The sequence below is a fragment of the Nelusetta ayraudi genome, unplaced genomic scaffold (assembly GCF_046127955.1).
Source record: "Nelusetta ayraudi isolate G7.1 ecotype Tasmania unplaced genomic scaffold, CSIRO-AGI_Nayr_v1 ptg000026l, whole genome shotgun sequence".
NCBI classification, from domain to species: domain Eukaryota; kingdom Metazoa; phylum Chordata; class Actinopteri; order Tetraodontiformes; family Monacanthidae; genus Nelusetta; species Nelusetta ayraudi.
Window position 1 is genome coordinate 9,501,730 of NW_027466076.1, and position 27,880 is coordinate 9,529,609.

General features: G+C 46.3%; 4 protein-coding genes across 6 annotated transcripts in view; 2 read left to right on the forward strand and 2 right to left on the reverse strand.

The window, feature by feature from the left end:
* The window catches only part of grk3 (G protein-coupled receptor kinase 3), a 57,334-nt gene extending 46,868 nt beyond the window's left edge, over positions 1–10,466 (reverse strand). The window contains exons 1-2 of one of the 2 annotated variants that reach the window (XM_076029757.1): positions 8,768–10,466; positions 7,828–8,622 (exon numbers count right to left, since the gene is read on the reverse strand). In XM_076029757.1, coding sequence (XP_075885872.1) covers positions 7,828–7,940 — 113 coding nt within the window. In that variant the 5' untranslated portion in view covers positions 7,941–8,622; positions 8,768–10,466. Of the gene's footprint in view, positions 1–7,827 lie in introns of both variants that reach the window. The other variant, XM_076029756.1, reaches the window with a different exon arrangement.
* A 1,530-nt stretch (positions 10,467–11,996) lies between these two features.
* Positions 11,997–14,015, reverse strand: cryba4 (crystallin, beta A4). Of its 2 annotated transcripts, none has more exons than XM_076029741.1 (6): positions 13,927–14,015; positions 13,211–13,254; positions 12,866–12,984; positions 12,598–12,739; positions 12,373–12,515; positions 11,997–12,234 (listed from the first exon to the last, which is right to left on the reverse strand). In XM_076029741.1, exons 2-6 carry the CDS (start codon positions 13,247–13,249, stop codon positions 12,087–12,089), a joined length of 591 nt encoding a protein of 196 aa, XP_075885856.1. In that variant the 5' UTR covers positions 13,250–13,254; positions 13,927–14,015; the 3' UTR covers positions 11,997–12,086. The 2 variants fall into 2 exon arrangements, with proteins under 2 accessions (XP_075885856.1, XP_075885855.1); XM_076029740.1 differs by lacking the exon at positions 13,927–14,015 and adding an exon at positions 13,437–13,491.
* A 2,266-nt stretch (positions 14,016–16,281) lies between these two features.
* Positions 16,282–19,979, forward strand: crybb1 (crystallin, beta B1). Its single transcript, XM_076029742.1, has 6 exons — positions 16,282–16,756; positions 17,096–17,227; positions 17,807–17,925; positions 18,075–18,207; positions 18,846–18,988; positions 19,590–19,979. The coding sequence occupies exons 2-6, from the start codon at positions 17,105–17,107 to the stop codon at positions 19,765–19,767; spliced, it is 696 nt and encodes a 231-aa protein (XP_075885857.1). The 5' UTR covers positions 16,282–16,756; positions 17,096–17,104; the 3' UTR covers positions 19,768–19,979.
* Positions 19,980–20,491: 512 nt separating this feature from the next.
* Positions 20,492–27,048, forward strand: acads (acyl-CoA dehydrogenase short chain). The gene is made up of 10 exons (XM_076029743.1): positions 20,492–20,590; positions 21,907–22,067; positions 22,400–22,549; positions 22,680–22,791; positions 23,924–24,075; positions 24,174–24,344; positions 25,167–25,304; positions 25,441–25,536; positions 25,632–25,688; positions 25,784–27,048. The coding sequence occupies exons 1-10, from the start codon at positions 20,563–20,565 to the stop codon at positions 25,934–25,936; spliced, it is 1,218 nt and encodes a 405-aa protein (XP_075885858.1). The 5' UTR covers positions 20,492–20,562; the 3' UTR covers positions 25,937–27,048.
* The last annotated feature ends 832 nt before the right edge of the window (positions 27,049–27,880 follow it).

A 27,880-nucleotide genomic window follows, 5' to 3' on the forward strand; every position in this document is an offset into this window, starting at 1 on the left:
CGAGGGACACGAGTCTCTATTGTTGCTCCTGCACGCAGTATTAATCCAGCAGAGCAAAAAAAATGCCACTTGCTTTTGTAAATAAGGAACACGGGAACAAGAACCAAGGAAGTAAACACTTCCTCTTTTCGTTGGTGGGGGTGGGGGTGGGGGTGTTGTGTGCCCGACTGATTCATTGGCAGCTGACTCGGGATTATTCGTCCGAAACCTCCTCGACACTTCGGACACCCCGCGCAGTGGGGAGAGAAGTCGTTTTATTGCAGAGGTCCTTATTAGGCAGGAAAAACAAGGGGATGTCTCTGAAGTGCCATGATTGGCCATTAAGGCATGCGTGTGGATAAACCGTGATAGGGGGAGCCGTGAGGTGCACACGATCACGTCAAGGTGGGTTTTTTGCACGAAAAGTGACGGAGCGACTCGGCTCGCCGCTCGCAGCTAAACTCGCTCCGTGCCAACCAGGACGGCCACGCGGCAAAAAAATTTGTTGATTTGAGGCAAACGCGATATGACACTCAGTCGCACTCTTGCACACGTGCCGCGTTGTGTTGTGAGAGGGCTTTCACGGCAAACAGCAGAGAGGACCCACCGGCCAGCGACAGCCGACACGGCGAGCTGCGCACCAGCATTAAGCTATCGGCTGCAGACGACCGGAGAGCCGGGCGGAGAAAACGAAGAGGCCTCCCGCTGCGTTGGACTGAGTGACAGTGTGACTGCTGGCGAAAAGAGATAAATAAGGCAGCATCACCCACAGAGGGGAGCTTGGACAACGAGCGCACTTGTGTCGTGCTTGTTTTTTTTTTTTTTTAAGATTTGCCAAAGTAAAGCTGCGAAAACGGGGCAATCTACGACGAGGCCACGTGGCTCCCCTGCCGCCGTAAGATCTCAGTTGAGATCGCGCTGAGTGGCCAAAACATCACCGCGGCCAAAAGCTCGGAAGCTAGCGATTTGTAGCCACGACGTAGCGCCACGGAGGCTAGAAAGGTCGGCGGGACCCCGATGCACAAACGCGGAGATTCACCAACATTCACTCATCAACAATGACGCTTCCCTCGACGGCGAGTCCCACCCGAGTTCGCGAGACACACCCCAAACCACTTCTTTGAGTGAAATTATCTCAACTGTTTTTTTGTTGTGAGTGGCTTCTGCAGCCCACAGCTGAGTCCCGCACAATCTCATTCATTTGCATTTGTCAAATGAAAATTCAAATGTCCTTTGATCCGATTATGGTTTGGCAGCGCAGAACGCGGCTCGTCCAGAACGCGGCTCAACCTTTGCGTTCGCCGCTGAAAACAGCTGAACTCAATTTGTGATTTTTCTTTTCTTTTTCTTTTTTTAATACCGGTTTAAAAAAAAAAAAATTAAAGAAATCTGGGGCGAAGGCGTTTTCATCCTTTGACATTTCGCTGGTGATCGTTCAAGAAAACAGCACGCACATTCGCTGCGACAGTGACAGTTTCACCCCCGCTGCCTCAACGCCCCGAGTACGTGGTAACGTCACATTTGTGCAAACTTGGGCCCCTCCCAGTTAGAGGCGTTGAAGGGGGCGACGGGGGCGGGGGGAAGGAGGTCACAAGCTCCCCACCGCAAGCTACTAAAGTGCGGCTGGGGACTCGTCCGCTGCAGAGCGCGGGGGCAGGAACTGAAGGACGCCGGCCGACCGGGCCGGTGAGTTGGGTGCCAACGGTCGCAGGTTAACAAACAGCGGCGTGTCGGGGAATAGAAGGACAGACCCCCGGTTGTCCTCGTCCTCTGCGCTACTACATAACACCGTGCAGTGAAAGGCGGCGGCGGTGGGGGTTGCACACCACTTCCTGCACGGTCGGATGCGGGGACAAGGTCCGCGGGAACGACGGCGCGCTTGCTGCACCTCGCTTTGGGCTGCGCTTACGTAACGCCCGCCTCCGTTCGCAAGCTGGCCCGGGCGGCTGTTAGCGCGCAGGGCCCGCCAAACAGAATGAGCACCGGCGGCGGCAGCGGCGAGTCAGGAGTCGCCCGACGCTTGATTGGCCCTTTCCCCCCGCTGCCTGCGAGGCGACCTTTGATTTAGAACCCGCTGTCAGCCAGCGAGAGGGATGACGAAGCGGCGCCCAAATGGCAGGAGACCCTGACCCAATTACAAGTCCGGCTAACCCTGGCGGCATGTCGCCACATACCTAAAAAAGCTTGACTTATTTGACGTGACACGGTTTGGTCCCCCCCCCCCCCCCCCGCCTAATTCAATTGCAAACCGCGGACAAATTTGTATGCAAAAACAAAAAGACAAGTGAGAACGGCGGTGACGTTGCGATTGTCTCGCTGACAAATCAGTGATCGTTTTGTGCACTGCGGTGTTTACTTACTTATCTGCCTTCGTTGGAACGGCGGGGGGGGGGGTTTACAGGCCTCTACAAAACAGACGCAGGGTAACTTTTATGTTTCACATCTTTTGTTTTCGGTCGATACTTCTGAGGTATTGTTCATTCATCTACTTGGAACCGGATGAGGTTAACGTACAGCTTTTATCAGCTGCTCATCTCCCCCCCCCCCCCCGCCATGGTTGTGTGGCGCTGACTATTTAGCACTACAGGAAGTATGCAGATGTGTAAATATTTAACATATTAACAGGACGCCACTAACATTTCAATGGCTCGGCCTGCGTCTGGGCGTGTAATTGAGGCGCGGTGATAACGCGCCACCTGTTCAAACTTATTTCAGGCTCAACCCGACCTCTAATCGCCAGCTCGTGGATTTTCGACCACCGCGCGTCTAGCAATGCGAGGGGAGCGCAGCTTAGCGCGCGTTAGCTCGCGGCGAGCGCTTGCATCATCCCGAACAACGCGAATTCTGCGCATTTGCTTCACTCAAAGACGCCGGGTTAGCTGTGAGGTTTACTTAGCAGTAAGAGGACTCGATTAACGCAGTGGAAGTACAGTGTCCTCGATTCACGCCACAGTCCTCTGCGCGCTTTCAAGATGCCTGAACAGATCATTCACGGGATCATTGCAAGACGTTTCTGATGCAACAGCTACTGGGAGTATATTTTAGGGGTTTTTCAAAATTGCATTTTCTCAGGGCTGTAGAATTTTGGAGAACTTGATTTTGGACTGGCTTGATACTGAAGCACTGATCTGGCCTGGTGCGTCGACATCAAAGCATTCTTTCAGCACGGCAAAAACATTAAATAAATAAAAATCATTCTTGACATTACCATAATGTAAGTTGAAGGTTAAGACTGAAGACCGCCCTGCCTATGTGACACCTTTTTCACACCTCTGGCAACCATTACCGAGTAAACTAGCAAGACTTTGAAACCAGTTTTTCTGGCTTTTCGTCTCTCTGGCTGCAAGCGAGCCTGAAGAGGGGGGCGGGGGGGAATGAAGACAGAGGAAAACAGCTAATCGCTTTCGATGTGTTCAGAGACTAGAATGATTCGGAAGATTTCTTTTTTTTTCTCAGGTATTCTGGTAAGATGAGTTTTTTTCCTGCCAAAAGCTGCCAAAAGCAAAACCTTCACCTGCAAATGAAGTCGGCCTCATACCGACTGTAAAATGGGTCGAATCTAGCCACAAAATATTTCTTCATTTAACTGTAAATTACATTTTCTCAAACCAGTTCAATGTGTTTTCAACTTTATAACCGAGGACAGACCAAACTACATTAAATCTGTCCGGCGACCTAATACAACCACCATATGAGTGACCTGTCAGGCAGCTTTATTTAAGCAATGTGAGATTGTTCCCCTCTGCATCAGGGAAAAGAGGAAGTATGTTCAGAACACTGTGAGTTCCTCACTGGCTAAAACTAAGGATAACACGGGATCAAAACGCTTGGATAATATGCAAATCCGTGTCGGGTTTACCGGAAAATTCATCCACAGTGTTTGTCTGTTCAATTCCATATTGGAGTGACTTATCTCCAGACATGGGTTGCGTGGAAAATAGAGACGTATTCCAACAGTCTGAATTGTCCTTTCTGAAAAAGAGGAAGACCTCGCCGCTGCAACAATGGGATATTCTGGACCTTGTGTTGCTCATTGTAAAACTGCAAGATCCACAAATACTCTGTGGCCAGACTACAAATACAGAATCAGAAACAAAATGTCACAATTTTTGCTCTGGTCAATATCTGCACACACACACACACACACACACACACACACACACACACACACACACACACACACACACACACACACACACACACACACACACACACACACACACACACACACACACACACACACACACACACACACACACACACACACACACACACACACACACACACACTAGACTTCAACATGAATTCGGGTAACACAATGTCCTTTTGTATACGTCAGAAGAGACGTCGGCCCTGCGTCTTCGAGGACGTTTTCAGTGAAAAATTGCAAACATCTCCGATCAAAACGTGCTGCCATAGGCAGGTGTATATTAGCCATACAGCAGCTGTATATGCCCTCATGCTACTATACCACCTTTCACTACATCACCAACGTGGTGTTTGTCGAGTGCGTGCACCGTTCCGCACGCCATTGTCTATTTTTGTTTGGAATACACGTTGCACGTTTCACATACATAATGAGCGCCCTCGCTTGCACGCTCAAAATGTATTTTAGTCCAAAAGTGTGTGATTTGGGAAAGGGGCTGCTGGACCTGCGATCAACACCTCACCCGCAAGCTGCCGACCGGACATCCAGCCGAGGGCCCGTCACTTCTATGACGACAGCGTCCTCCCTTGTCCATGCCCTTGATAACTTTGTCATGTCTCTGATTTCTTATATTGATCCCCCCCATCCCACCCCTACCACCACCACCCCCCAAGGCCGAGTCAAGCCCCCCCCATCTCCTCTCCGAGCCGGGCTCCAGTGTTGCTGTCAAAATCTCACCCCACTGCCAGAGGACACAGCCATGGCCCGTCGAGAATGTGGCAGCACCGCGCTATCTTCCAGAGTGCCACATGCCACCCCCCCCCCCTCCCCCACCCAGAAATACCACGGTAAGCTTCACACATGCACAACTACTACCGCTAAAACCGTGTGTACACAAAGGTTTCGGAGTCGCAAGACAATCCCGGTTGTCAATCCGGACTCACGCTAGCGGGTCACGTGACTCTCCGATACTGTCTGACATTCTGACGGAAAAAAATCAAGCAACGCGCCGAGTTCACCGAGGCCACTGGGCACAGCTGGGCCGTTTTACACCCGTCAGACTCATGCAAATTTAAAGCCGCATTAACGCCACAACAGGTGATCTCCCGCGTTCCCACTTGATAATGTGCTAATTAGCTCAATGTTCTGGCGTCGTCTTTGTGGACCGTCGGTGCCTTGCTCACGGAAGCTGCGTTTCCATTACGTTTTTTTGTGCAAAATGAGAGCGATATTTCCAGAACTTCGACAAAGTACAGTTGCGATTTGCAGGTATGTTTCCATTTAACGGTGTGAAGCACATAAGCCGCAATCCTCGTACGGTCTTGTCCCCTTAAGAGCCCACTTTGAGGAAGATGGAGGTGCAGAACATTGTGCGTTTTGGAGCAGCTATTTGAAGTGAACTACACGCGACCCCGTGCGTCACGTCCGGTGACGTGTAAATGCAAAAAAAGTGTTCCCATGACACTTTTGCAGTATGCCTCTATATTGATACATCTGAAAAACCACCTCATGAGAGCAAAAAAAACAAACCTTTCAGCGATATTTGAGAGGTTTTTCAAAGTTTAGGGTGTTTCCATTACTTTTTTTTTTTTTGCGATATTTAGGTTTTTGCGCAATTCTAGGGGTAATGGGAACGCAGCTACTGTCAACAATCCCTGAATTGACGAAGGTAGTTCACGATAAAAATGTCAATAAAAAAATGCAAAACCTCAATTAATATCAAATTTAAAAGCTACCATTATTATTATTGAAAAGTGATTTGTGTCTGTAAGGTTCTATTTAAAAAGTGTCAAGGCTTGTTTGTTTGTTTGTTTGTTTAGTGGACTCCGGGGTGTAATTCTGTAAATATGTCGGACTTACCCCCATCACAACAACTATGGGTGAGGTAAAAATTTTTTTTTATACATGTACAAAAAAAACTTTGTATTTTAGTATAGTAGTACAAAACACTGTACTCAAATAAACATGAATGTTTTACTGTTGGGCTGCAAAATACAAGGTTTGTAACACCAACGTTGCAACTCTATAAATGGCAAACATGATTGTGACATTTTGAATTGTAAAATGCAGCATTCAAAAGGCAGGAACTGGCCGTCAAAACAGGTTTGGTGCATCTCTGAGTTCCAACAACCACCTGACCGAAAATTACAAACCAATGAGACAATATTTGCCATCTTAAAAACCTTGTTGACCAACGGCTTATGTTCATTTAAAGAATCACCATAGCAACGATTTTACATAACTAGAACCTTCACATATTTTTGTAGCATAAATGAATAACTGATGTGAGCTAACAAATGTGATAGGTTATTGTGGACAAGACTTTATGAACCATTTCAGCTGGAACAATCAACAAGGTCCACAATAATTACTTGCGAATAGCCGTGTAATGTTCAGATCAATAGTTTCTGCTGATTTGCCGAGACAAGTCAGGCAGTGGATCAATAACAGACCTCTATCTCCTCAGCAAAAAAGGCACTCTAGGTTTAAAAATAGTGGCTGTTAAAGTACCCCCACGTGTTCTTTCAAATTAGCGACAAGTCACTTTATTAATGAACGTGTAGGCGCTTCAATAAAAGCTTTGTGTTTATTGAATGTGAACTACAAGGTGCTTTCAACTGTAAACAGAACGAACCAATTTGAACTGAGGGCAGTGCCAACAGCGGGCTTAGGAGTGCCTTGCACAAGGCTGCCGTTCACACAGTGGTCACCACAAGACCAGACCCAGAAATTCACCGTCAAATTTACAGACGATAAGCGGCGACGTAAAGGATCAAACGTTGCCCGCAACGTCTCCATTTGAGCAACACCGTCTATATGCGTGAAAATGTGTGGTGCGAAGATATGTGCATTAAGAACCCCTGACACGCTGCATGTCAGGGACAAAGATCAAAAAAAAAAAAAGTGAAGTGCCATTGTGCAGACGCTGGGGCGCGGCGGTGCACTGGTTAATGTCACAATTCCGCTCGAGTCTCATCGGCCCACCTGCTGGTTTCTTGCACATTGTGTGGCTGAACATGGGCTCCAATCAAGAGCGGTGCACACCGAGTGCGAAACTGCATCAAAGGGCTCACACAGAGCACAGAGTCTACAATGCCACACAAACACACACACACACACACACACACACACACACACACACACACACACACACACACACACACACACACACACACACACACACACACACACACACACACACACACACACGGCTGTGCCACCTTGAGAGATGTTTGGCACATGAGAAAAGAAACATATGCGCATGCAAATTTTTCATTCATGCAGTCCCGGCAGGAAATGAGAGGTGCCAAACAAAGCAAGCACAAGACAACATTGGCAGAAACAATGCATGCATTTTGAATTCTGCAAGTTAAATTTACGGCAACTTCTTCCCAAGTTGTGGTTGTGCGAGATTGCATGCAAAAAAAACAAACAAAGTGTTTGCATGAATGCACCGGTGATATCATGGAATCAGTGAGGCAAAGACAAGCTCGACAGTCTTTTTTTTTTTTTTTTTTTTCACTTTGCGTCTACAGTAAGTCACAGGTTGGAGAGGAAGCACGCCTCCATCTCCCTATTTGGCTGCATAGCATGCATGGAGGGGGGAAAGAAAAAAACAAAACACACGCAACCACTTTGCAGGCAAACAAACAGGCCCTGGGCCGCAACGCGACATGAAAGCTCGCAGTTAATGTGGTTACCTGGGTTCGGGCAGGATGATTTTCTTGCTCGCTCGGGCCGCTGGAGTCGATTTGCTCTTCTCCATCGCCATCAAATAACTGACATCGGCGAGCACCGCTTCGAGGTCCGCCATCTTTCGACCCTGGGACGAGCAAATCAATAAGAAGAACCGGGCTGGGGCTGGGGCTTTATTGTTTCGGGGAAATAACAAAGCAATTTCTTCCCCCGGATGTGTCCAACCATCAAGCAAGTGAGGGTGCTGCGGACGGTGGGGCTGACCGTCGGGCCAGGAGGAGGAGGAGAGGGGAGTGGGGGGGGTCGCTGTCTCCGGATGCAGTGCCGTTCACCTCGTCTCAAAGTAACATTGTCACAGAAAAGGGGAAATTCAAATGGGAAGACATTGGGTTGACAGGGTTGCTGGAGAGACGCGCGATCGCCGGTGGCCTCAAGATCACCGCCCTTGTAATCCCATTTAGTGCAAAAAAAACAACAACAACAACATGCGCGTTTCCCCCCAAAGATTGCGCTTGTGGGGGGTAGATGTCTGGGGGGGAAAAAACACGCTGATGGGGGAGGGGGGGAGCAGGCACGTCCTCGCTTTACAGTATATAAAAAAAGGTGTTATGTCTCACACCGGCGGGTAGATGCACCAGATGGTGATCTCGGGACAGCGATCAGATCCTACAGGTCTCTGGGGGACCTTCCCGATCCTCCTGATGGAAACGTGTCCAAACGACTGGTTTGTCTCCAACACGGCATGTGTCTCAGGGTTTTTTTTCCCCCCTTCTTCTTCTTCTCTCCTTCGTATGTAAACACTGTGCTCGCGAGAGAGGGAGAGAAAAAAAATGTTCTAATTTTAGTGGAGAGGGCTGCACTTTGAAATGTGACTGGCCCCTTCTGTGCTCCGACTGCGAGGAGGGAAGGAGAGAGAGAGAGCGCGAGTGAGGAAAGCAGCTTTACCGTATTAAAACGGGGACACGTGCTGCTGGTTTCTTTCGTCTCAACTAGTGGGACCGTCAAAGGGGGAATTCAAGAGGAAGGACGACCGGTGGCAGGTTGCAATGTGTTGTTATCATCAGGGTGTCACCACGATGTCCGTAAATGTATCAGCCGGTTGCAGCAGGAGGGGGTGGTTGTGGTGGGGGGGGGTGAAAATGCAGCTCTCTCAAATGCGTGGTGGCGTCGTCGATAAAATCCCACAACAGGTCGAAGATGAGCCAGGAGTCATGATTGGAACCCCATTGTTTCGAGAATAAAATAAATTACACTCCCGTCGTTGTTTTATCTTGTCGCCGTTGCTAGCTGGCTTCCTGTGTAACGAAAGGGGGCTCCAAATGTTCCCCGGCGACTCATCAATCACGAGAAACGTCGTTGGAAAAAAGATGTGGCACAACGCCCCCCGAGATGTTTAACACCACGACCGGTCCGAGGGTGATGGTGTAATGACCATCCCGAGTCAAATCCAGGCGTCGAGAGGAGGCTTAACTTGTAATCTGCTGCTGGCACCTTCGATATTTGGGTTCGTCAGCTAGTTAGCCGCCACGCTAGCTAGCGATATGAAACCTGTTAGCCACTCGGCTAACTATCGAGTGCAGCGGGAGCGCTCCGCCAATTTATACACCTAATTTGACTTATAACGACCTAGAGTGCCAACACTAAAGAAATTAGTCGCGTTGCCAGCAGCACACGGAAGTTGGCACTTGACAAACGCGACGGCAACACTGGCCTCGCTCTCTGACAGCGGTTTAATTAATAACGTGAAGCTAGCGACGGCGAATAAACTGAGAGCGCGCATCGGGGGGTGGAAGGGAGTCCTGCAGTTGTTTAACGAGAATGGCAGCCTCCCGTAGTCCTGTGGCTTCAAAAATAGAGGCAGAACCGCACACGGTAATCCATCGCTGCTGTTGAGTTTGCGCAACCCCCGAGCTTTGTTGGTGGTGGTGTGTGCGTTGCGGGGGGAGACCCTCCTCGCCTGGAGACTCGGCAGCACAGAGCTACCGACTGTAGGCTGACAGTGACGCCGATGGTGGACGAGGGGGGAAGAGGAGGAGGAGGAGGAGGGAGCGCTGGGAGATGGAGATCGGCTGGACGGCGGTGGCTCTTGCCGTAACTTTTCCTCGTCGCCACACACCGCGGTTTAAAAAAACACCCCAGCGAGGCGGCGGCGGCGGCGGCACAACACGGCAAAAGGAATTCGAATTCTCAGAGGCGCCGCGTATCCGTTTACCATCGCCGCGTCGTGCCGTCGGGGGGTTTCGCCACGGGAGCACGATATCCAAAACACACCGAGCTGGATTCTCTTCCTTCTTGCTGCCCGTGAGCGATTCCTGCCTCCCGGGTTGGTCGTGTTGGGGGAGAGCGAGCACGCACGCTCGCGCACAATACGGGCAAGTTTGTTTTTTGGGGGGAAGCTAAAGCGGCTAAAGCCAAAAGCGTCAGGTCCGCCGCCTTCCGGCCGTCGTTTTCCGCTCGTTTGCGTCTCAACCGCTTGCTTCCCGGCTTCGCTGTGGCACACGTTCGGCTGAAGTTCTCCCACTCTTCGGTTTATTTCTCGCTCTCTCTCCCTCTCTCTCTCGCTCTCTCTCTCTCTCTCCCCCTCCCTCTCTCTCTCTCTGTTTTCTTGCTAGCAGAGAGGCACTACTCGCTCCGTGCTTCACTTCCTCCCACTGCGGCGGGGGAGCGGCCTGCAAAACACGGCGCTGACCCCCGCTGCTGTCTGGAACGGGACTGTTTTGATGATGGGCATTTTTGTGTTTGTCTTGGAGGTCTATAAATTTCACAACCGTAAAATGTAACATTTAACACGCACGGTTTTTTTTTTTTAGCGTGCTGAACGTGCTGCCACCCAATCAAATTTCCCATCAATATACCAAACACGTCTTACAAAGGGTGATTGAGGGCAAGTATCATTCAGGAAATGCCTCAGAAAGAGAAAAATGTGGCACATCGGCGTTTGTTTCATATGGATGGGGAGAGAGTAGCAGCCTGTGTGCAGGACATTAGCACATCCATTGTCCTCCAGAATCGGTCTCAGGGACGTTTGTTTCCCCCCCGATGAGTCTGAGTGGTCACGAAGCAGCAGCCCCTCACTGTTTAATATTGCAACACGTCAGACGGTTTCTCCACAATGCCATTGTAAACTGAATGCGTTGGTTTAATAGAGACGCAGCGCCCCTCCCAGGCTAACAGAGGTAGTGCAGCTAATACACTGTATTTGTAAAAATAAATGCAATTTAGAATTGGAAATATTACAATCGCTAAACGTATTGTCATCACCTCGTACCCGCGCTCCGGGTCCAATCAGAATGCTTATTCATTGATTTCTGTCCAAATAGGTACATTTTTTTTTTATAGTGCAGCAAATCTTCACATCAAGTTCCACACACTGCCAAGTCAGTTTAGTAACAGCACAGGATGGTAAAATAAACAATAATGACATTTGCTGTGCTTTCAACAAAGAGAAGAGTATTTTCGTTTGAGCTCAACCAACGCAATAATGACAGCGACCTGGTTGGTACACTTCAGCACAGTGTTCCTGTGTAAATATACACAGTTCCTGCTCTAAGCCTGAGAAAAAAAATAGTTTGGAAAGAGTTTATCATATTTCAACAGAAATGTTTGCACTTTTGAATCAAGTTCAGAATTCCCCTGTTGCCTGGGGAACATGAGCATGCCTCAGAATTAACAAGGTTCAGCTTACAATTTGATTATCTGCACAGACGATTGAGTTTGCGTCACGCATTGGCAGCAGTCAGGCCTGCCATTCTTTACCCCAAATTTTCAACACTCACAGAACACCTAAAATAACTTTTGTATCTTATTATTTGCGTTATATTCATCTGACCGAAGATGTAGTTAAGTTATGTTGCATGTTTTGTTGTTATTTTCGCTGCAAATTAAATAATACACATTTTAAGCACCTCTTCACCCAATGTATGCAGCTGTTGATATTATCTTTATCATATTCATTTTTTACTGACTCCATGGAGCACCAGGCGAGATGGTTAAAAAGTGTGAAGTTGAAATGTACAAATTATTGGTCTTACCGAAATAAACCAAAATACGCAATTATTTAACCAGAGAACCAAAACAATAATTCTGTTTTGAAAAGCTTGAATCAGGTACTTTTAAAAGGGGAAATGTGCTATTTTCTTATTTTGGGATGAACAGACACATCAGTAGAAGGTAGTAAGGTTTAAGAAAGACAGTTTATTCAGCACTGAGAGGCAGAGGTGAGCAGAGGTGAAAGGTCACATGGGAGAAAAAAAGGAGTTGGGAGTTACTGCTGAATACGGCGGATGGACTGGATCTGAGGGGTCTGGCAGTGGGAGCCAAACTCCCTGAAGTGCTTGAACTCCCCACAGTGACGATCACACTCCATGATATACTGGTATCCGCGATAGCCAGGATACTGGTAGCACACAAATCTGTTGAGCAATCGCGCAGAGGGAAGGAAGTTGTGAGGACAAGTTGCAAAAGATTCCTGTTGTGAAAGTCTGATGGGGAAAAAAATGGGGCTAAGATAGGAAATTGAAAAATGTGTAGGGCAAGTTTGGGTTACTCACGCTCCAGAATGGATCTTGAGGGAGCCAACCTCGTTGTTGCACCAACCCATGGCCTGGAGGGAGGGGTAGTCGTCGCTCAGCTCGCCCTTGCGGCCCAGGAAGTTCTCACGCTCAAAGATAGTCATGCGGCACTCTCTGTGGTTCTGCAGTCAAAATACATCTCTCAGTCAAATCTGGCATTTCGAAAAGCCAGAAGAGGAGCAGAAAGCACTAAGTTGAACTCACAGCACAGGCAATAGGCCTGAAGGAGGTCAGCCTCTCAATGTGGTAGGAGTTGCTGCCCCCGAAGGCATCACACTGGGGGTACTCTCCCCTCTCCAGCACAAACTGCTGTCCCTGGAAGGAGGCGTGCTCGTAACCCACCCAGCTGAGGAGGAAACGGAGGTGGAGGGCGGGGGGCGGGGGGGGGGGGGGGGGAAATCTCAGGGTCACTGTTTCCGTGGCTTCAAAATGCTCGTTCTTTTTTTCTCCCCAAGTGGGGCGCTGCACTTACGCTCCGCTCTCCACCTTGAGGGACCTCACAGTCTCAAAGCCGAATTCCATCACGTTGCAGCACTCGGAGGTGAACTCATGGCGGCGGCCCTGGAAGCACTCCTCGTCGAAGACAATGATCTGCCCGGGAAATTGGGTGAGAACATGCTCATTTGTGAAAGCGACACAATGCAAAAATACTATAAATATATACTAAATGGACTGAAGCTTTTAATTTAGCCATATAAATACAGTGCAAGCTTATGTGGGAAAATGTCACACAAGAGCTCATGTAGGTACAAGCACTGGCGTAGTAGTTTGCTCAGGTATAATAACAAACTCTCTGCCTTTTTAACCACAGACTCACCTTCCAGTGGCCGGAGAACTTGGTGCAATGGTGAGTCATTTTGTCTGGAGGGTGGAGGGAAGCAAAAGAGAAAATGAAAAAAATAAAACAAAACAAAACAGAATTTACAACGGCGCAAGGACGGCCAAGGCATTTGCATGCAGTCTCACATGTCAGCTAAGCTCCAACTCGTGAAAAATTGGTGAGCTAACCACTGGCTGGTGGTGGAACAATGCAGAATACCTACTCGCAATCAGGCATGCCAACCATCGCGGCAAACATTCCATCAAAAGGCAAAACCTTTGCACAAAGCTGCACGACAAAGTAAGATGCCAAACACAGCAACAACAACAACAGCAACAGTATCCGACTTCAGAGATTCAAAGGCAGCAGCAGATGATTAATGATACTAGAATCACCAAGGATGGATATTTTCTGAGCTGAATAGTAGCAGCATAGTGCTGGCAGCAAAAACAGGGGCCTGGAAATGCCAAATTTCAGGACCCCCTCCCATCCTATCGCTTTATCGTGTTGCTCATTTCCTCCTCGCTGCAGAGATTTTTCCACAGTTTATCTCAGCCACTTGGGGCTTCAACGGGGCCTTCAGGCCTAAAGTGTGTCTCCTGTGTTTTGGGGGGATTTATGCGAAGTGTGGATGTGAAGGAAAGGGAAGAGGAGGGTGGCTTGGGCCCTCTGTCCCGTGGCGGCGCCGGTTGAGTTGGGGGACAAGGACTCACCTTGCTCTGATGCTCTTGGGATGTCCTGCCGTGAGAGTGAGAGGAACCACGCGCCCCCACCCTTTTAAAGCCTCCCCTGGCAAGAGGCCATGCTGAAAGCCCCGGCTCAGCATGAGGGAGGAGCCACACTTTTTTATTTTTTCCCCCTTTGTACCCCCGCCGACAAAAGCGCAGTTAATCTGTGCAGAGGCAGAAGTGCAGACACAACATTATCACAGAGGGTGGTGGACATGGAGACAGAAGCGCAGTGATTGGGAGCAAAAACAGAGTTATGAGAAACCAGGAGAAAATAAAATAGTGATCAACAAGGAAAAGATCATATGAAAACCATTTTTATTTTCATTTTTATTGTAGATTAAATATCTCTATTACAAAAAAAAATGTCTCTTTGTGTCGTTTCTTGCTCATTGTTTCATCCGCACAACAAAACAAGAACAAAACACGACAGAAAAATTAGGGAAGTATTGTAGACAGGTGCTGTCGAAAGCTGTCTCCTCCAGTGTTTGGACTGTTCACTAAATGTGCAATGAAGATTTCAGAATCAAGATTTCCCTTTCTTGCAGAATGACAAACCAGAGGAAATTCTCACAGCAGAGCAGTGCTCTGATCTGAAATATATATACATATATATATATATATATATATATATATATATATATATATATATATATATATATATACATATATATATATATTTTTAAAAAAAACAACAACAACAACAACAAAAAGTTGTTATAAAATGAAGTTACAAATTAGCTTAGATTCCAGATTGTTCCGGCATGTTAGGTACATGTGCATTGTGTATGTACATGCTCTATCTGGATTTCACCCCACCTACACTAAAAAAAAAAAAAAAAGAAATCTATATACTGTCCTACTAATTAGTAGATTAGATTAAAAGCACTGAAACTGACATGGAACATTTGACTGTATGATAGCGGCTTTGTTTAAAATTAGTTTAGTTTCATTATTAATTAGTCTGAAATGGAATCAAGGCAACAAACAAAATTGTTCAGCTCTAGCAACTTTTTTTGAGATATTAAAGACAAAGATCACAAATGTATTCATTATTACTGCTGGCACAAGAGACACAATCCAGGTAGAAAAATACATACACAGCCAAACTGGTTTGAGAATTTAGAGATGACACAACAGGATTATTTTTTTCCCGAAAAATCTGCTCACATCAGAAACCGTTTAATCCGACTTCAGTGTGAGGAATAATGACTGTTCAGGTGATATAATCTGCATTTAATCCAGCTGTAATCTCAGAGCGAGCAGAGCTATTGTCACAGTCAAAAAAATATTTTATTATCAAAGGACCAATCAGAGGACACCCACTGACGATCATGCAAGAGTTATGACTGTTGTGTAACAGTGCAACCACATTTGCTCTTTGTGTGGAGCCGTGAAGATGTCATGCAGGAGCTCCACTTGGTTAAATCTATCCGGGAGTATCCAGGAGAATCCTGGACTAATGTGAAAAGTGATATTTGTCTGCTAAAGTAAGCACACCTTTAATGAAAGTAAATAAGTATTTAAAATAAATTGGACCGCAGGAAATGTTGCACTTGTCCCATGCCAGAAGGAGCAGAACAAGTTTCTAAAGCTTGGTAAACAGAAACTCAAAGAAAGCTTTGCTTAGACAAACATCAAGAACACTGCTTATGCTGTTTTAGGTCAACCGATAATGGTTTTTGCTTTGTTTGTTTCCAAAAGGTCCTGTTCCTTTTATCAGCCACACCTCATTTTATTATTATTTTCCTTACAGGACTCTGATGAAGGAGCCTTGCATGATTAAGTAACAAAAAGGCGCACTTAGTTCCCTTCTGAAACTGATGCTTTTTAGGTACTATACAAACGTTTGGGCGGGACAAACAAGGCGTCAAAAGAGAGAATCAACAGCTAGCTCGAGGAGGTGTCACTCAGCTGGGAGAGGCACCGGGCGTAGGATGTGACATCACAAAGGGGCTAATTTGGAGTCTTGTGTGCTTTTGAAAAGGGGAAGGGAGCAAAAGAAGTAAGTCAGAAGTCAGTCAGGACGGACTTTTGTCATTTCTGCGGAGTTCGCTGACAGGACAGAGACATATATTGGAAAAAATATGGCATGCAAATTCTGGGACTTTTATTTATTGAGAGTAAACAGACTTTAGTGATATTGACAAGATGACTTTTATGCTTCTAAATCAGATTTAGATTCAGTGAACTTGGTATTGCAAACTTATGTTAAACTATTCATTCATTGTTGCTATTTGCTGGCTGCACACTGCCAGCTTCACTGTCCATGGCTATACAACCGGGGGTATAACTTCCATTCATGACACAAATACCCTGACATAAATAATATTATTATTATAAATGTGCTGTTCTAGTTTGTGTGTTACTTCTGATGTTGTTCAACCATGTCAAGACATAATGTGGTTCTTGCGAAAGTATTAATTTCAACTTTTTAAAGAGGCAGTTGACTTTTGAGCGAGACAGACCGGATTACCTCTTTGTGCCCTGTGGACCTTTGCCGTCCTGCTCCCCACACGCACCCGAAGCTTAGGAGCTCGGCCGTCCCCGGCGGGCCGAAAAAAAACGCCGCGCTCAGTGGTTTCCATTGATAGTAAAATGCTTACGGGCAGGCCGGTGGGCCTCGTGGCGTTTCTGCACTGTGCGACGAGCCGGCGGCTTTGTCGCAGCACAACTGTGATGACGACGGGCTTTCCATTGTGCCGCCCGCTCGCGCGTTCGGCCTTTGCCAGGGTATAAATGCTTGGGTCGAGCGCTGAAGGGACCAGCACGAGCCAGCCTCCCTCACACGGCACTGCAAGCTATACTAACGCAGGTAAGGACACGCAGACACCGACATGCAAAACACAGGCAGGGCACACAGAGGAAAGCACTAAAAACTAAAGCCCAGAGCCCCCAATGAGCCTCCCACGTTAAACAGCAGACTTGTTTTTATTTTTCTTTGCCCCCACTTTCCCAAAAATCATACCACTCTCTGACAGTGTAACCCCCTCCCCCCCCAACACACACGCACACACACACACACACATACACACACACACACACACACTCCATTCATGTCTGTCTCCTGTGCAAATCCTGACACCTCCTCTTACACCTCTATTTCTGTTCATCCCCTCGTCTCCCGCCACCTCACACCCGGACCCTCCTGAAGCCCCTCGCCATGTCTCAGACCGCCAAGTCCGCCTCCAGCCAGGGCACCGATGCCAAGGACAAGGGTGCCCCAGCTCCCGCTGCCTCCAGCAAGGCCACCAAGACCGGCGAGCCTGGCATGGGATCCTTCAGAGTGAGTCATGGCCTTTTTATTTTTATATTTTTGTATTGCCATATCAACGTTAGCATTTTAAATCAAAATGAGATTATATGCCATCCCCAGCGTGCAATGCCTGGTTCAGTTAATTTTTTTGGGGGGGACAAACTGATGCACTTTAGAGCCAAAGAATATGAATGCCACATTTGTGTGTTTTTATCTGCTTTTGTTATTGCGGTTTTGATATCCAGATATATTATTCATCCTTGTTTTGTTATTCACAAAGTGAGCACTTGTGGGTCCCCACTATTACTACTTGTGGGTCACCCGCTATTTCAGTTAATTTTCACATCTGTTGTGATTGAAATTGTTTTTTGTTTTTTATATTAAAATCTTTATCACAAAGCAAGTATCACAGTTTCCAAGGGCTGTATAGGAGAATGAACATTAGCCCCGGAAGATACATTTTATATGTTGCCATTTAAGCTTTGAAACGGAGCAAATGAAGCTAACCAGAAACTAGTTCAACAACAACAACAAAAAGACCGAGTTGTGAACGATGTCAGCGTTTGCTGCCCTCTAATGTAACCTCCCATGCGCGTTCTCCCTGCACAGATCATGCTGTTCGACCAGGAGAACTTCCAGGGCAGGATGATCGAGGTCCAGAATGAGTGTATGAACGTGTGTGACCGTGGCATCGATAGAGTGCGTAGTATCATTGTGGAGTGCGGCCCGTAAGTGGACACACAGACCCGAGTTGAGCTGGTTGAAGCCTGACAGTGTTCCATGTCGTCTCCATTCACATGTGTGCTCTGCTCTCTCCGCTCCTCCTGTTCCCGACCCACCTATTCCTCCCCTGCACCTGGCGGACCCCCCTGTCCAGCTTTGTTGCCTTTGAGCAGACTAACCTCCGTGGGGAGATGTTCATCCTGGAGAAGGGAGAGTATCCTCGCTGGGATACCTGGAGCAACTCCTACCGCAGTGACTGCCTCATGTCCCTCAGGCCCATCCGCATGGTGCGTTCAACACAGAACCCTCAAAACTGCAAATATGTATCTAAAGAAATGTCATCTACCGCTGCTGCTGCTGCTGGTGGTGGGTGGGAACAAAAATATCCAATGCGTAGTTCTGTCCGATCAATGGCCCTGAAGCGAAAGAGCTGAAAAATTAATAGACCCTCTTAAAAATGTCTCACATTCACAAGAATGTATGAAAAAAAATCTTTCTGTATAGTGGATTTAGAATAACTCATATAGCTCATATTTAAGCCATTTTGTCAGTTTCTTAATTTCATAGTAGCTACTATAATTCATAGTCCACCTGTTCTTTGTGTAAATATAAATGTTTATTGTTAGCTTTAGAATGAAAACACAGCAGTTATTTGTTTTAGTGGCAATGGGCCTTTATTTTATTTTTTTTGTTATTATTATTTTCCTGTTCCTGTTGTTGGCGCTTCACACAACAATGCCATGAAAAAAAAAAGGCTGCGCCACAAATACAAAGGCAATCTGCAATCCAACAGGATTCAGCAACAAACACTGCCCCCTGCAGGCCTACAACAGCATGGCCACGTAAATAATTCAGAGCCATCGCGTTACAATCCGTGGAACACAACGGCTCTCGAAGTCTTCATCGTCTAATTTCCTCCATGCAGGACAGCCTGGAGCACAAGATCTGCCTGTATGAGCTCTCTGACTTCAAGGGCAACAAGATGGAGATCCAGGAGGATGATGTGCCCACCCTCTGGGCGCATGGCTTCTGTGACAGAGTGGGCAGCGTGAGGGTGCCAGGAGGATCGTGAGTACCGGCACCCTGCACACACTTACACACAACAGGGTGTTGTTTTTCCACAGAAAATAACTGAATCCCGGAAAGGATCGAGACAAAGTTAACTTAAAAATGAAGCACGGGCTTTATGTCAAGGAATTAGGGGGGAGAAAATGAGAGCCAATAAACCTCCAGAGATGCAATACACTGTTTTTTGTTAAGGAGTAAGTAGAACAGCATGTCATCACAAGACTAACTGCATGCCTTAATTTTTTATTACTAAAATAAAAACAACAGGACCTGTATAAGCTCTTAAAGAGCCCATTAATTTGGAGACACCCAAAACTAACTAGTGGTAATTTCCCCCGCTGACGTCTTGAAAGGCCATTTAGAGCAAATGGAACCTCTGTTGCAGCATTCATCTCTTTTTAAAACTCAAAACCTCAAACCTCCTGAAACACAACTAGAGCCTCCTCAAAGTTACAAACACCACTCATGCTTTTCTAATGGGAAAGTCAAAGTTGGAGAAAGACACAACTGATTACATAATTGAGTTTACATGGACAAATACACACTCTGAAACCAAACAGCGGGTTGATGCACTGACTTACCTTCTCTGTGACATTCTCAGGTGGGTGGGTTACCAGTACCCTGGATACAGAGGCTACCAGTACCTGTTTGAGTGCGGTGACTACAGACACTACAACGACTTCTGCGCCTTCCAGCCCCAGGTCCAGTCCATTCGTCGTATCAGGGACATGCAGTTCAACCAGAGAGGATGCTTCAACCTGACCTCCGCCAGCAAGTGAACACTACCTGCTGACCGCCCGGTGCCGTTGTAGCCGCGCAGCCCGCTCAGATTTTTATTTTCTCCAAACGGCCCCTGTCTACAATTCTTTCCTAAATTGCCACCACCATCGTTCCATCCCAGAGGAAAGACAGAATAAGAGCAAAATACTTGGGACAAACTTAAATGACTTTTTATGGTGCTAAAAAATAAACATGTTGTGAAAAACTTCAACCTCTTCCCCATGGCTGGATTACCTTTTTCTTCTGCTCACGATGTTCACAAAAATGGTTCACTGTGTGTTTTCAGTGTTACATATTTAAATATTTGGAGTGTGTCGGCTATTTTAATTTCACAAGTATTTGAAAGCACATTTGGCCAATATGGACCTATAAGGCATTTAAGGGAGTGAGTGTGTGCGTTGCATGATATAGGCCTTGCAAATGTGCTACCTTCTCTAGCTCTCAGCAACTTTAGTATAACATAACTTCGTTTTTCTCTTTCAACACTGCAAAAAATTAAAAGTAACAATCCACACCAAACCATATTATATTTCTGACAAAGACCATATTTGAACGACACTTAATAATAGTTAATTTAAAAAAAAAATTGCAGGTGGTCTATGTAAGAAATCTAGATAATTGGGAAATGTTGATAACATTGCCAAAACATGTTTTGGATAACTAATCACCACCCTGGCTTAACATTTAAGCGTCTACCCTGGTTGCATAAGTTACGACATTTTAGGCAGTACCATGAAGGCAGCAGCACGGTCAACATTGACAGTAGAGCTACAGCAGAACGACAGGAAGGAAGCATGGCTGCACTTTTTAAAGCAAGGAAAGGTACGTACACACGCAGAACTTGGTTCTTGCAAAAATGAGCATGTCTTAAAATGGAACAATTGGAACGTTTAAAATAAACTGTAGCCACATTAGCTGCCTTTGCATGTATACTGCTCTGGGAACACCTCTGAGCTAGTTAGCTTAGCTGGCTACGTAACCAGTGGAATAACTTCAAAACCGAGCGTGTCCATCACTTCTGGCTGTAGAAAATCAAATTGTTTGCCTGCTTTAGCTTCTACGGCGGTACAGTCGCTCACGATAGAGGTGCAAGCCATTGAAAAGTATGTGATAATTAGCATCTGGGCTAGTTTGGGGTCACAAGTAACCTGCTTGAATATAATTGTGGCATCGTGTTGATTTAAAAGAAAAAGTAGCGTAACGCGTTGATGATCAGTGAAAGTGTTGTTGTTTTTGGTCACTGCTGGTCCCTGTCGCTGTTATTGTGAGCTAAAGGTGACTGATAGTGGAGATGTGTAACCTTTCACCTACATTAACGTAGGCTAAAGATTGAGCCGGTGCTGCGTTCACAGACAGTATGACGGATTTGAAAAACCAGTGCAGAGGGCAAGAGTGAGAGATGGATCGCGGTACTTTATTAATTAGCTTTACATTAAAACAAATTTAGTACCCTCATGATTAAAAAACAACAACAACAACAACAACAACTATCCTATGGTTTTCTGTAGCTGCACGGCTGCTTCAATGAAGGATTTAATTTCATAATGTACTTGTGAAATGTCATGGCATCTGTGATGGCATGGGAAATACACAAAACCTTGAGCAGATCCACCTTGTGGGCGGCTGTGGATATGTCATAGCACTTGTAAGACAACAGTTATTTATCATTACGCAACTACAAACACACACACACACACACAAGCTCAACCAATGCCAGTGTGCCAACCACAGATGAGTTCTGCAGCACTGTTTTTCCATATATGCTGCTTTTCAATGCACCCAGTGCCAGTGTGTTTCTGACTGAGCTGTGATGTACAGCAAAGCCTGCAAGCTGCTTCTTCAGAAGAGACCGAGTTGTTACCTCTTCATAAGTATACTGGCTGCAGATTGGAGGAAAAAAGAAGAAAAAAAAAAAAAAAAAAGATAGGCTTTAAAAAAAAACAACAACAACTGCATAACCTTCCCAGGTTGTAAACCACACACAGATGCCGCATCCCAGGTTAATAGCTGACCATTAAACAGCTGATAAATGATTTGTGTTGTGTAATTCCTGTGCTGTGCACCACTTCAGCTGTGTCCTTGACTTGCCCTTTGGTTTTGTTTTGTTTTTCTTGTCTTTCGCTATACCTGTCCCACAGCCCTGAGAGTGTGTCTCAGCAGTTGTCGAAGTCTGTCCCAGCTGGCAGAGCTGCCAGAGACTCATCAGATTCTGAGGCAGACCTGCAGAGACTTTGCAGATAAGGAACTGGCACCCATTGCAGCGAAATTAGACAAGACGCATTCCTTTCCTGCCAAACAGGTACCTGAGCGCACAAACGCACATGAATAATATGTTTTTCTAAATTTCACACATTTTGTGGATAACGAGACATTTTTAGCTTATTAATATTTCCGAAAAGTAATGCAATCGTTACTTGATGAAGTAATTATGATATAGTTTTGCCAGAGTAATCCCATTACATTACACTGTGACTAAGAAAGTAGTTTAATCACAGTAGTGGATTACTTAGTAATAGATTACTCGCCAACCCTGTACACTACTATTAGAAAACACGATCATATTTTTCCTTCATACGGGACCTTTTCAAAGGTACGTTCGAGAAAATCAACTCGCGTTTGCTTTCTGTCCAGGTCCAGGAGTTGGGGGCGATGGGCGTGATGGCGATAGAGGTCCCAGAGGAGCTGGGCGGAGCCGGGATGGATTACCTGGCGTACAGCCTGGCCATGGAGGAGATCAGCCGGGGCTGCGCCAGCACGGGGGTGGTGGTGTCTGTTAACAACGTGAGCGCAGCCTCTCGCCGCAGGCGCGTGTGCCCGGCAGGAGCAGAGCCGGTGCAAAATATCGTGGCTCCCCCTGGTGCAGTGCAGTGCAGTGCAGCGCAGTGACGCTTGTCTTTGTCTGCCTCCCCAGTCTCTCTACATCGGGCCCATCTTGAAGTTCGCCACGGAGGAGCAGAAGCGGCAGTGGATCACGCCGTTCACCACGGGGGAGAAGGTGGGCTGTTTTGCCCTGAGCGAGCCAGGTACGTGGTAGAAGTAGTCGAAGTGGTCATTTAGAGCAGTGTTCTTCAACAAAAATATGATAAGAAATGACACTTCTTTTTTTTTTTTAGCAGGATATTGATTTATTATAAAACGGCAATATAATGACAATATAGTCCAGGGGTGTCCAAACCTTTTTCAATGGGGATCATTGAGCAGATCAGATAATGTGAGTGTGGAGAAAAACTGCAAACGTCAGCTTGTTGGATGAAATACCGAGCGGCGGACCACAAGGAACATGTTTTCAGAGACAAGTCCCGCGGTCCCCTTAAAATCAGCTGGCGGGCCACATTTGGCCCGCAGACTGGAGTTTGGACATGCCTGACGTACTCTTTTAACTCATTTGTACGCTCTCAGTGTGAAACCTCGGCCTGTTTAGTTCCACACAAAGCTGATATCCTGGGAGGAATTGAGGAAGAAAATAGGCTCACATTCCTTTTTAAAGCACAGTCACTTGTCAATAGAATGTGATTCTGTTTTTTAGACCAATTTAGTGAAATTGCATAATTTTTCACTATATATTATATATTCGTGTTATCGATATATATATCGATTAAATATCGATATTGAAAACTAAAAACGGTTCAATATGACTTTTCCGTAGTATCGATATATCGATACTTGACGTGCGCCACCGACCTCAGAGCGCCCCCCCCGCCCCCACACACACACACCTACACGCTCCCCACCCCCGTCAACGAAACTTCCGCGGTTGCTAGCATTGAAAATCATTTCAACAGATTGTATCGAGGTCTGAAATCGAGTATCGTGACAACACTACCTGATTGGTTGAAATTGGTGGTTGAAAAAAAAAAAACCCACTGATTTCGAACATATGATCTCATGCAGGGATGGCGCGTGTGTGTGTGTGTGTGTGTCAGTAACAGTGAACGTGTTTGCCTGAAGCGTTTGGCGAGGAAGGGCGGGGCTTACACAGCCTAGCTGGTGACAATCTTTCAGGATGGGCCTTCCAGGCCTCTGCAGCACAACAGGAACAAAGGCGTCGCACTAGTTACACGTTGAGAAACAGGTTACAAAAGAGACATCAGCAGCTCCACAAGGCAGATTGTATCGTGGTTAATGATGCGGTCGCTCCCCCTCCGATCCCCACAGGTAACGGCAGCGACGCAGGTGCCGCCTCCACGACGGCCCGTCAGGAGGGCGATGAGTGGGTCCTGAACGGCACCAAAGCCTGGATCACCAACTGCTGGGACGCGTCGGCCACCGTCGTCTTCGCCACCACGGACAAGTCGCTCAAACACAAAGTACGACGCCGCGGCTTTTTTCACGATTCGCGTTTGTTTGTTTTTTTTGTTTTTTTGTCCGACTTTATTGACTCGCTGTTGCTTTTCCTTGTCCGCAGGGGATCAGTGCGTTCCTGGTCCCAATGCCGCACCCGGGCCTCTCTCGGGGCAAGAAGGAAGACAAGCTGGGCATCAGAGCGTCGTCCACCGCCAACATCATCCTGGAGGACTGCAGGATACCGCTGGGAAACATGCTGGGGCCTCGCGGGGCCGGCTTCAAGATCGCCATGGTAATTTCACGCACAGGATGCCTCATTATAGAGCATTAATTATGCCTGAAGTGTGTTAAATCCTATTCTCATATTAGCAGCTGAATGTGGAGCTCGAGTTTTAACTAGAATATCAGAAGCATCAAGTGCATTAGAAACTTTACAAGACTGAACTGAGTTCTATTTAAATGCAGCATCAGGGTCCTGGTAAACCTGAAAAACCTGGAAAATGATTGACACTTTTCCAGTCATGGAAAACATATGGAAAATGAGAAAAATCTCCTGGAAACGGTTCAGTTATCCTGGAAAATTAGGGGCCGTTTACACAGAGACTTTTTTGAAACCGCACATTTTCGAAATTAGCCACTTTTCAGATCCTATGAAGGACTTAGTGCCTCGAGACAGAGGAAGAGAATTGTTCTTCAGTGATTTATTGAAGAGAAGGAGAGAAGGGAAAGTTGAGTTGGAAATTGCTCAATTAAAACATTTAAACTCCAGTTGGTCATGCTAATGGAGTTCTGTGGATGTGCTTGCATTTTTCTTCAATAAATTTGTCATTATTTCTCAGCATCCAATGGGTTATTTCATGTATAAAATATAACCATAGACTGCAGGTCAGATGTCTGAGGAATAAACATAGAAGCAGTCTGGGTAAAACGCAAGTTACAACTGTAGAAAAACACTTCCAAATTATGAGGGAGACCGGGGAGAGCATCAATGTATCATGTGATAACTTGTTTCCGTAGCGCTTAAAAAAATTTCCTGGAAAATAATGTCAGGGAAAGAGTGGGAACCCCGAGCTTCTGTCCCTGAGTCACGCTTCCTGGTGTGCGATCTCCGCAGCAAACCCTGGACAGTGGACGAATCGGCATCGCAGCCCAGGCGCTCGGCATCGCTCAGGCCGCGCTGGACTGCGCCGCCGACTACTCGCAGAAACGCATGGCATTCGGCGCCCCCATCAGCAAGCTTCAGGCAGTGCAGGTAAGGACGCCTGTCGGGCCGAAATAAAAATCCTCTTGAATCTCTAATCGTCGTTGACGCCGGACGCAAACCAAACGAGGTGTCTCAGGTCTGACCTCTGCTGGATAAAACATAAAACATGTCCCAACTCCTCCAGTTCAAGCTGGCTGACATGGCCGTGGCGTTGGAGAGCGCTCGCCTGCTCACCTGGAAGGCGGCGCTGCTTCGAGACTCCAAGAAACCCTTCATCAAGGTACAGCGCCGTCCTGCGCCGACCGGGTCTGGCTGGCAATGCCGCAAGGCAACATTCACCGTCTTTGTTTTATTAATTTTTGTTGTCCTTCACAGGAAGCAGCCATGGCCAAACTAGCGGCGTCCGAAGCGGCCACGTACATCTCCCATCAGGTAAGAGTACAGCGGGAGGGACGGCGATGCCTCCGTCTCACTGTTTTGGTTGTTTGCTCAGTTTTTTTTAAATTTGTTTGCTCCTTCTGCCTCAGTCCATCCAGGTCCTGGGCGGGATGGGCTACGTGACGGACATGCCCGCCGAGAGGCACTACCGAGACGCCCGCATCACCGAAATCTACGAAGGCACCAGCGAGATTCAGAGGCTGGTCATCGCCGGCCAGCTGCTCAAGGAGTACCAGGCGTAGACACAACAGGGGACGTTGGTACGATATGGATTCTGAACCATTGAACAGAAATTTATAAAAGGACAAAAAAAATTTTCTGTGATTTTTCTGGATCAGTTTAGATTTTTTAATTTTATTTAATTGTTTTTCAAAGTCAAGGGATATCAACTTCTGTCGTGTGCCTGACTTATCAAAGCAATTTAAAGCACCAAAACGTCATCATCAAACATCATCTGAAAGCTCCCCCTGCTGGTGGAGGTTTATTTTTTAACGCTGCCTAATAATGTCATGTTTAGTTCTAATGAAAAAAAAAAAAGAATCACACTTACAGTCACAGTGTGGCTTTTCTTTTTAAACAAACAAGCAAACATCTGACTGATAACTGCAGTGCTCGTTATCACTTGTGCAGTGTTTGTTTTCAGACCAGGATATAAATAATTTAACATTGCCTGCAGCAGGGACTGTTTATTCGGAACAAACATTTGTTCCGGACATGGAAATTATACACTCCACGTCACTCGAGCATCTTTATTCTAAATATTCCCATTGTAGGTTTCTTTAACATCAGTGTTGCGCCACTTCATTTAGAGCAACCAATTAATGAAAGCTGTTTCCTGAGAAACGTGATCAGAGGAGAATAAAACAGGACTCTGGTTGTGTCTGTCTGCCTTGCATCACAATAATTATGGCGTTTTATAATCTTCTAAAGGCTCTTTTTCTCAGACTAACAAATCTGATCCCTCAGCCACATTTACTTTGCGTGCTGCATGAACCAGCAGAGGGCAGCAGTGTGACTCCATGGGTCCTGTGACCCATTTCTGCCTCAAACAGGCTTTTAAGACTTTCAGATCCTCTCAATTCTGCAAAGTGTTTCCTTCAACCCGGCGGTTGCCGAGACTTTTATTTATTGAATGTTCTGAACGCCGGCCGATACTTGAATGATGAAACATCTTACCAGACCTCTTTGATCTCGGGGATGCAGCCAGCAGTTTCGGGACGTAATCTGTATGTTTGTCTGTAAAGGCCTGCGCTCTGCTGGAGACCGCAGACCCTTCAGTGCCTCAGCCACCTGTACATACCTCCATGTAATTTATCGCGTGTGTGAACGTTAATAATAAAATACAATTGCAGTACTTTTCACAAAATGTATGTGTTTGTTGGCCGCCTATACTCTGCAGCGCGCTGGAAGCAGAAGGAGAAAAAAAAAGTTGAGGCAGGAAAGTGTGAATAACATGAAACAGGAAATGTATAATGATGATAATAATAGTAATATTATTCCCTGGAACCTGCCTGATAAAACATTTTACATGCACACATCTTTGAGTTTTCGCTCTTTTTTGTTCAGTTTAGTTTTATTTTATTTTTTTTAGTTTAGTTTTATTTTTCAGGCATAGCCTATATACACTTCAAAACAGCAGAAGGGGGGGGATAAAATCTCAATTTATTAATGCATGCCTACTATTCATCTTAAGCTTAGGGGTGTCAAATTATCGCATTAATCGCAATTAATTAATTACATGCCTATTTAGAGCGTTATTTTTTTAAATTGCTTAATCTATTTTTTTAATCTCTAACTTTATTGTTGGGGGTAGTTTTTTTTTTTAAATCATAAAAGCCGTGTTTGTGTGGTGGGCTTCTTGTGCCTGCGTTGTTAGGGGTGGAAAACAAGGTGTATCACACCTTGAAGTGGACATTGATTGGCTGTCATTGTGTTTGGGTTTATTTAGCATACGATGATAGGCTCCCATTGTAGTTGGGCAGACAAGGGGAGGAGCGGTGAGTAGTGGAGAGGAGGAGTGAAAATGGAGGAGCACGTGAAAGTTTCTGGTCCAGTGAATGGGAATTTTACGTTTAAAAAACGCCCTGACGGAACGATTGATAAAGGTAGAGTCATTTGTGTTCTTTGCAAGAAGGAGTTTGCTTACCACCGAAGCAGCTCAAGTTTGGCTGCTCCAGGTGCAGCAA

Bases quoted from the DNA above. Each gene is read 5' to 3' on its own strand.
- crybb1 (XM_076029742.1), top strand. From the start codon at position 17,105: ATGTCTCAGACCGCCAAGTCCGCCTCCAGCCAGGGCACCGATGCCAAG. The intron at 17,926-18,074 runs GTAAGTGGACAC...CCCCCTGTCCAG, and splicing joins ATCATTGTGGAGTGCGGCCC to CTTTGTTGCCTTTGAGCAGA. The intron at 18,208-18,845 runs GTGCGTTCAACA...TCCTCCATGCAG, and splicing joins CCCTCAGGCCCATCCGCATG to GACAGCCTGGAGCACAAGAT.
- acads (XM_076029743.1), top strand. From the start codon at position 20,563: ATGGCTGCACTTTTTAAAGCAAGGAAAG. The intron at 22,068-22,399 runs GTACCTGAGCGC...CTTTCTGTCCAG, and splicing joins ATTCCTTTCCTGCCAAACAG to GTCCAGGAGTTGGGGGCGAT. The intron at 25,537-25,631 runs GTACAGCGCCGT...TGTCCTTCACAG, and splicing joins CCAAGAAACCCTTCATCAAG to GAAGCAGCCATGGCCAAACT.
- cryba4 (XM_076029740.1), bottom strand. From the start codon at position 13,476: ATGGAATGTTTGCCGCGATGGTTGGCATGCCTGATTGCGA. The intron at 12,516-12,597 runs GTGAGTTCAACT...TTTTGACTGCAG, and splicing joins TCAGGCCTATTGCCTGTGCT to AACCACAGAGAGTGCCGCAT. The intron at 12,235-12,372 runs GTGAGTAACCCA...ATTGCTCAACAG, and splicing joins CTCAAGATCCATTCTGGAGC to ATTTGTGTGCTACCAGTATC.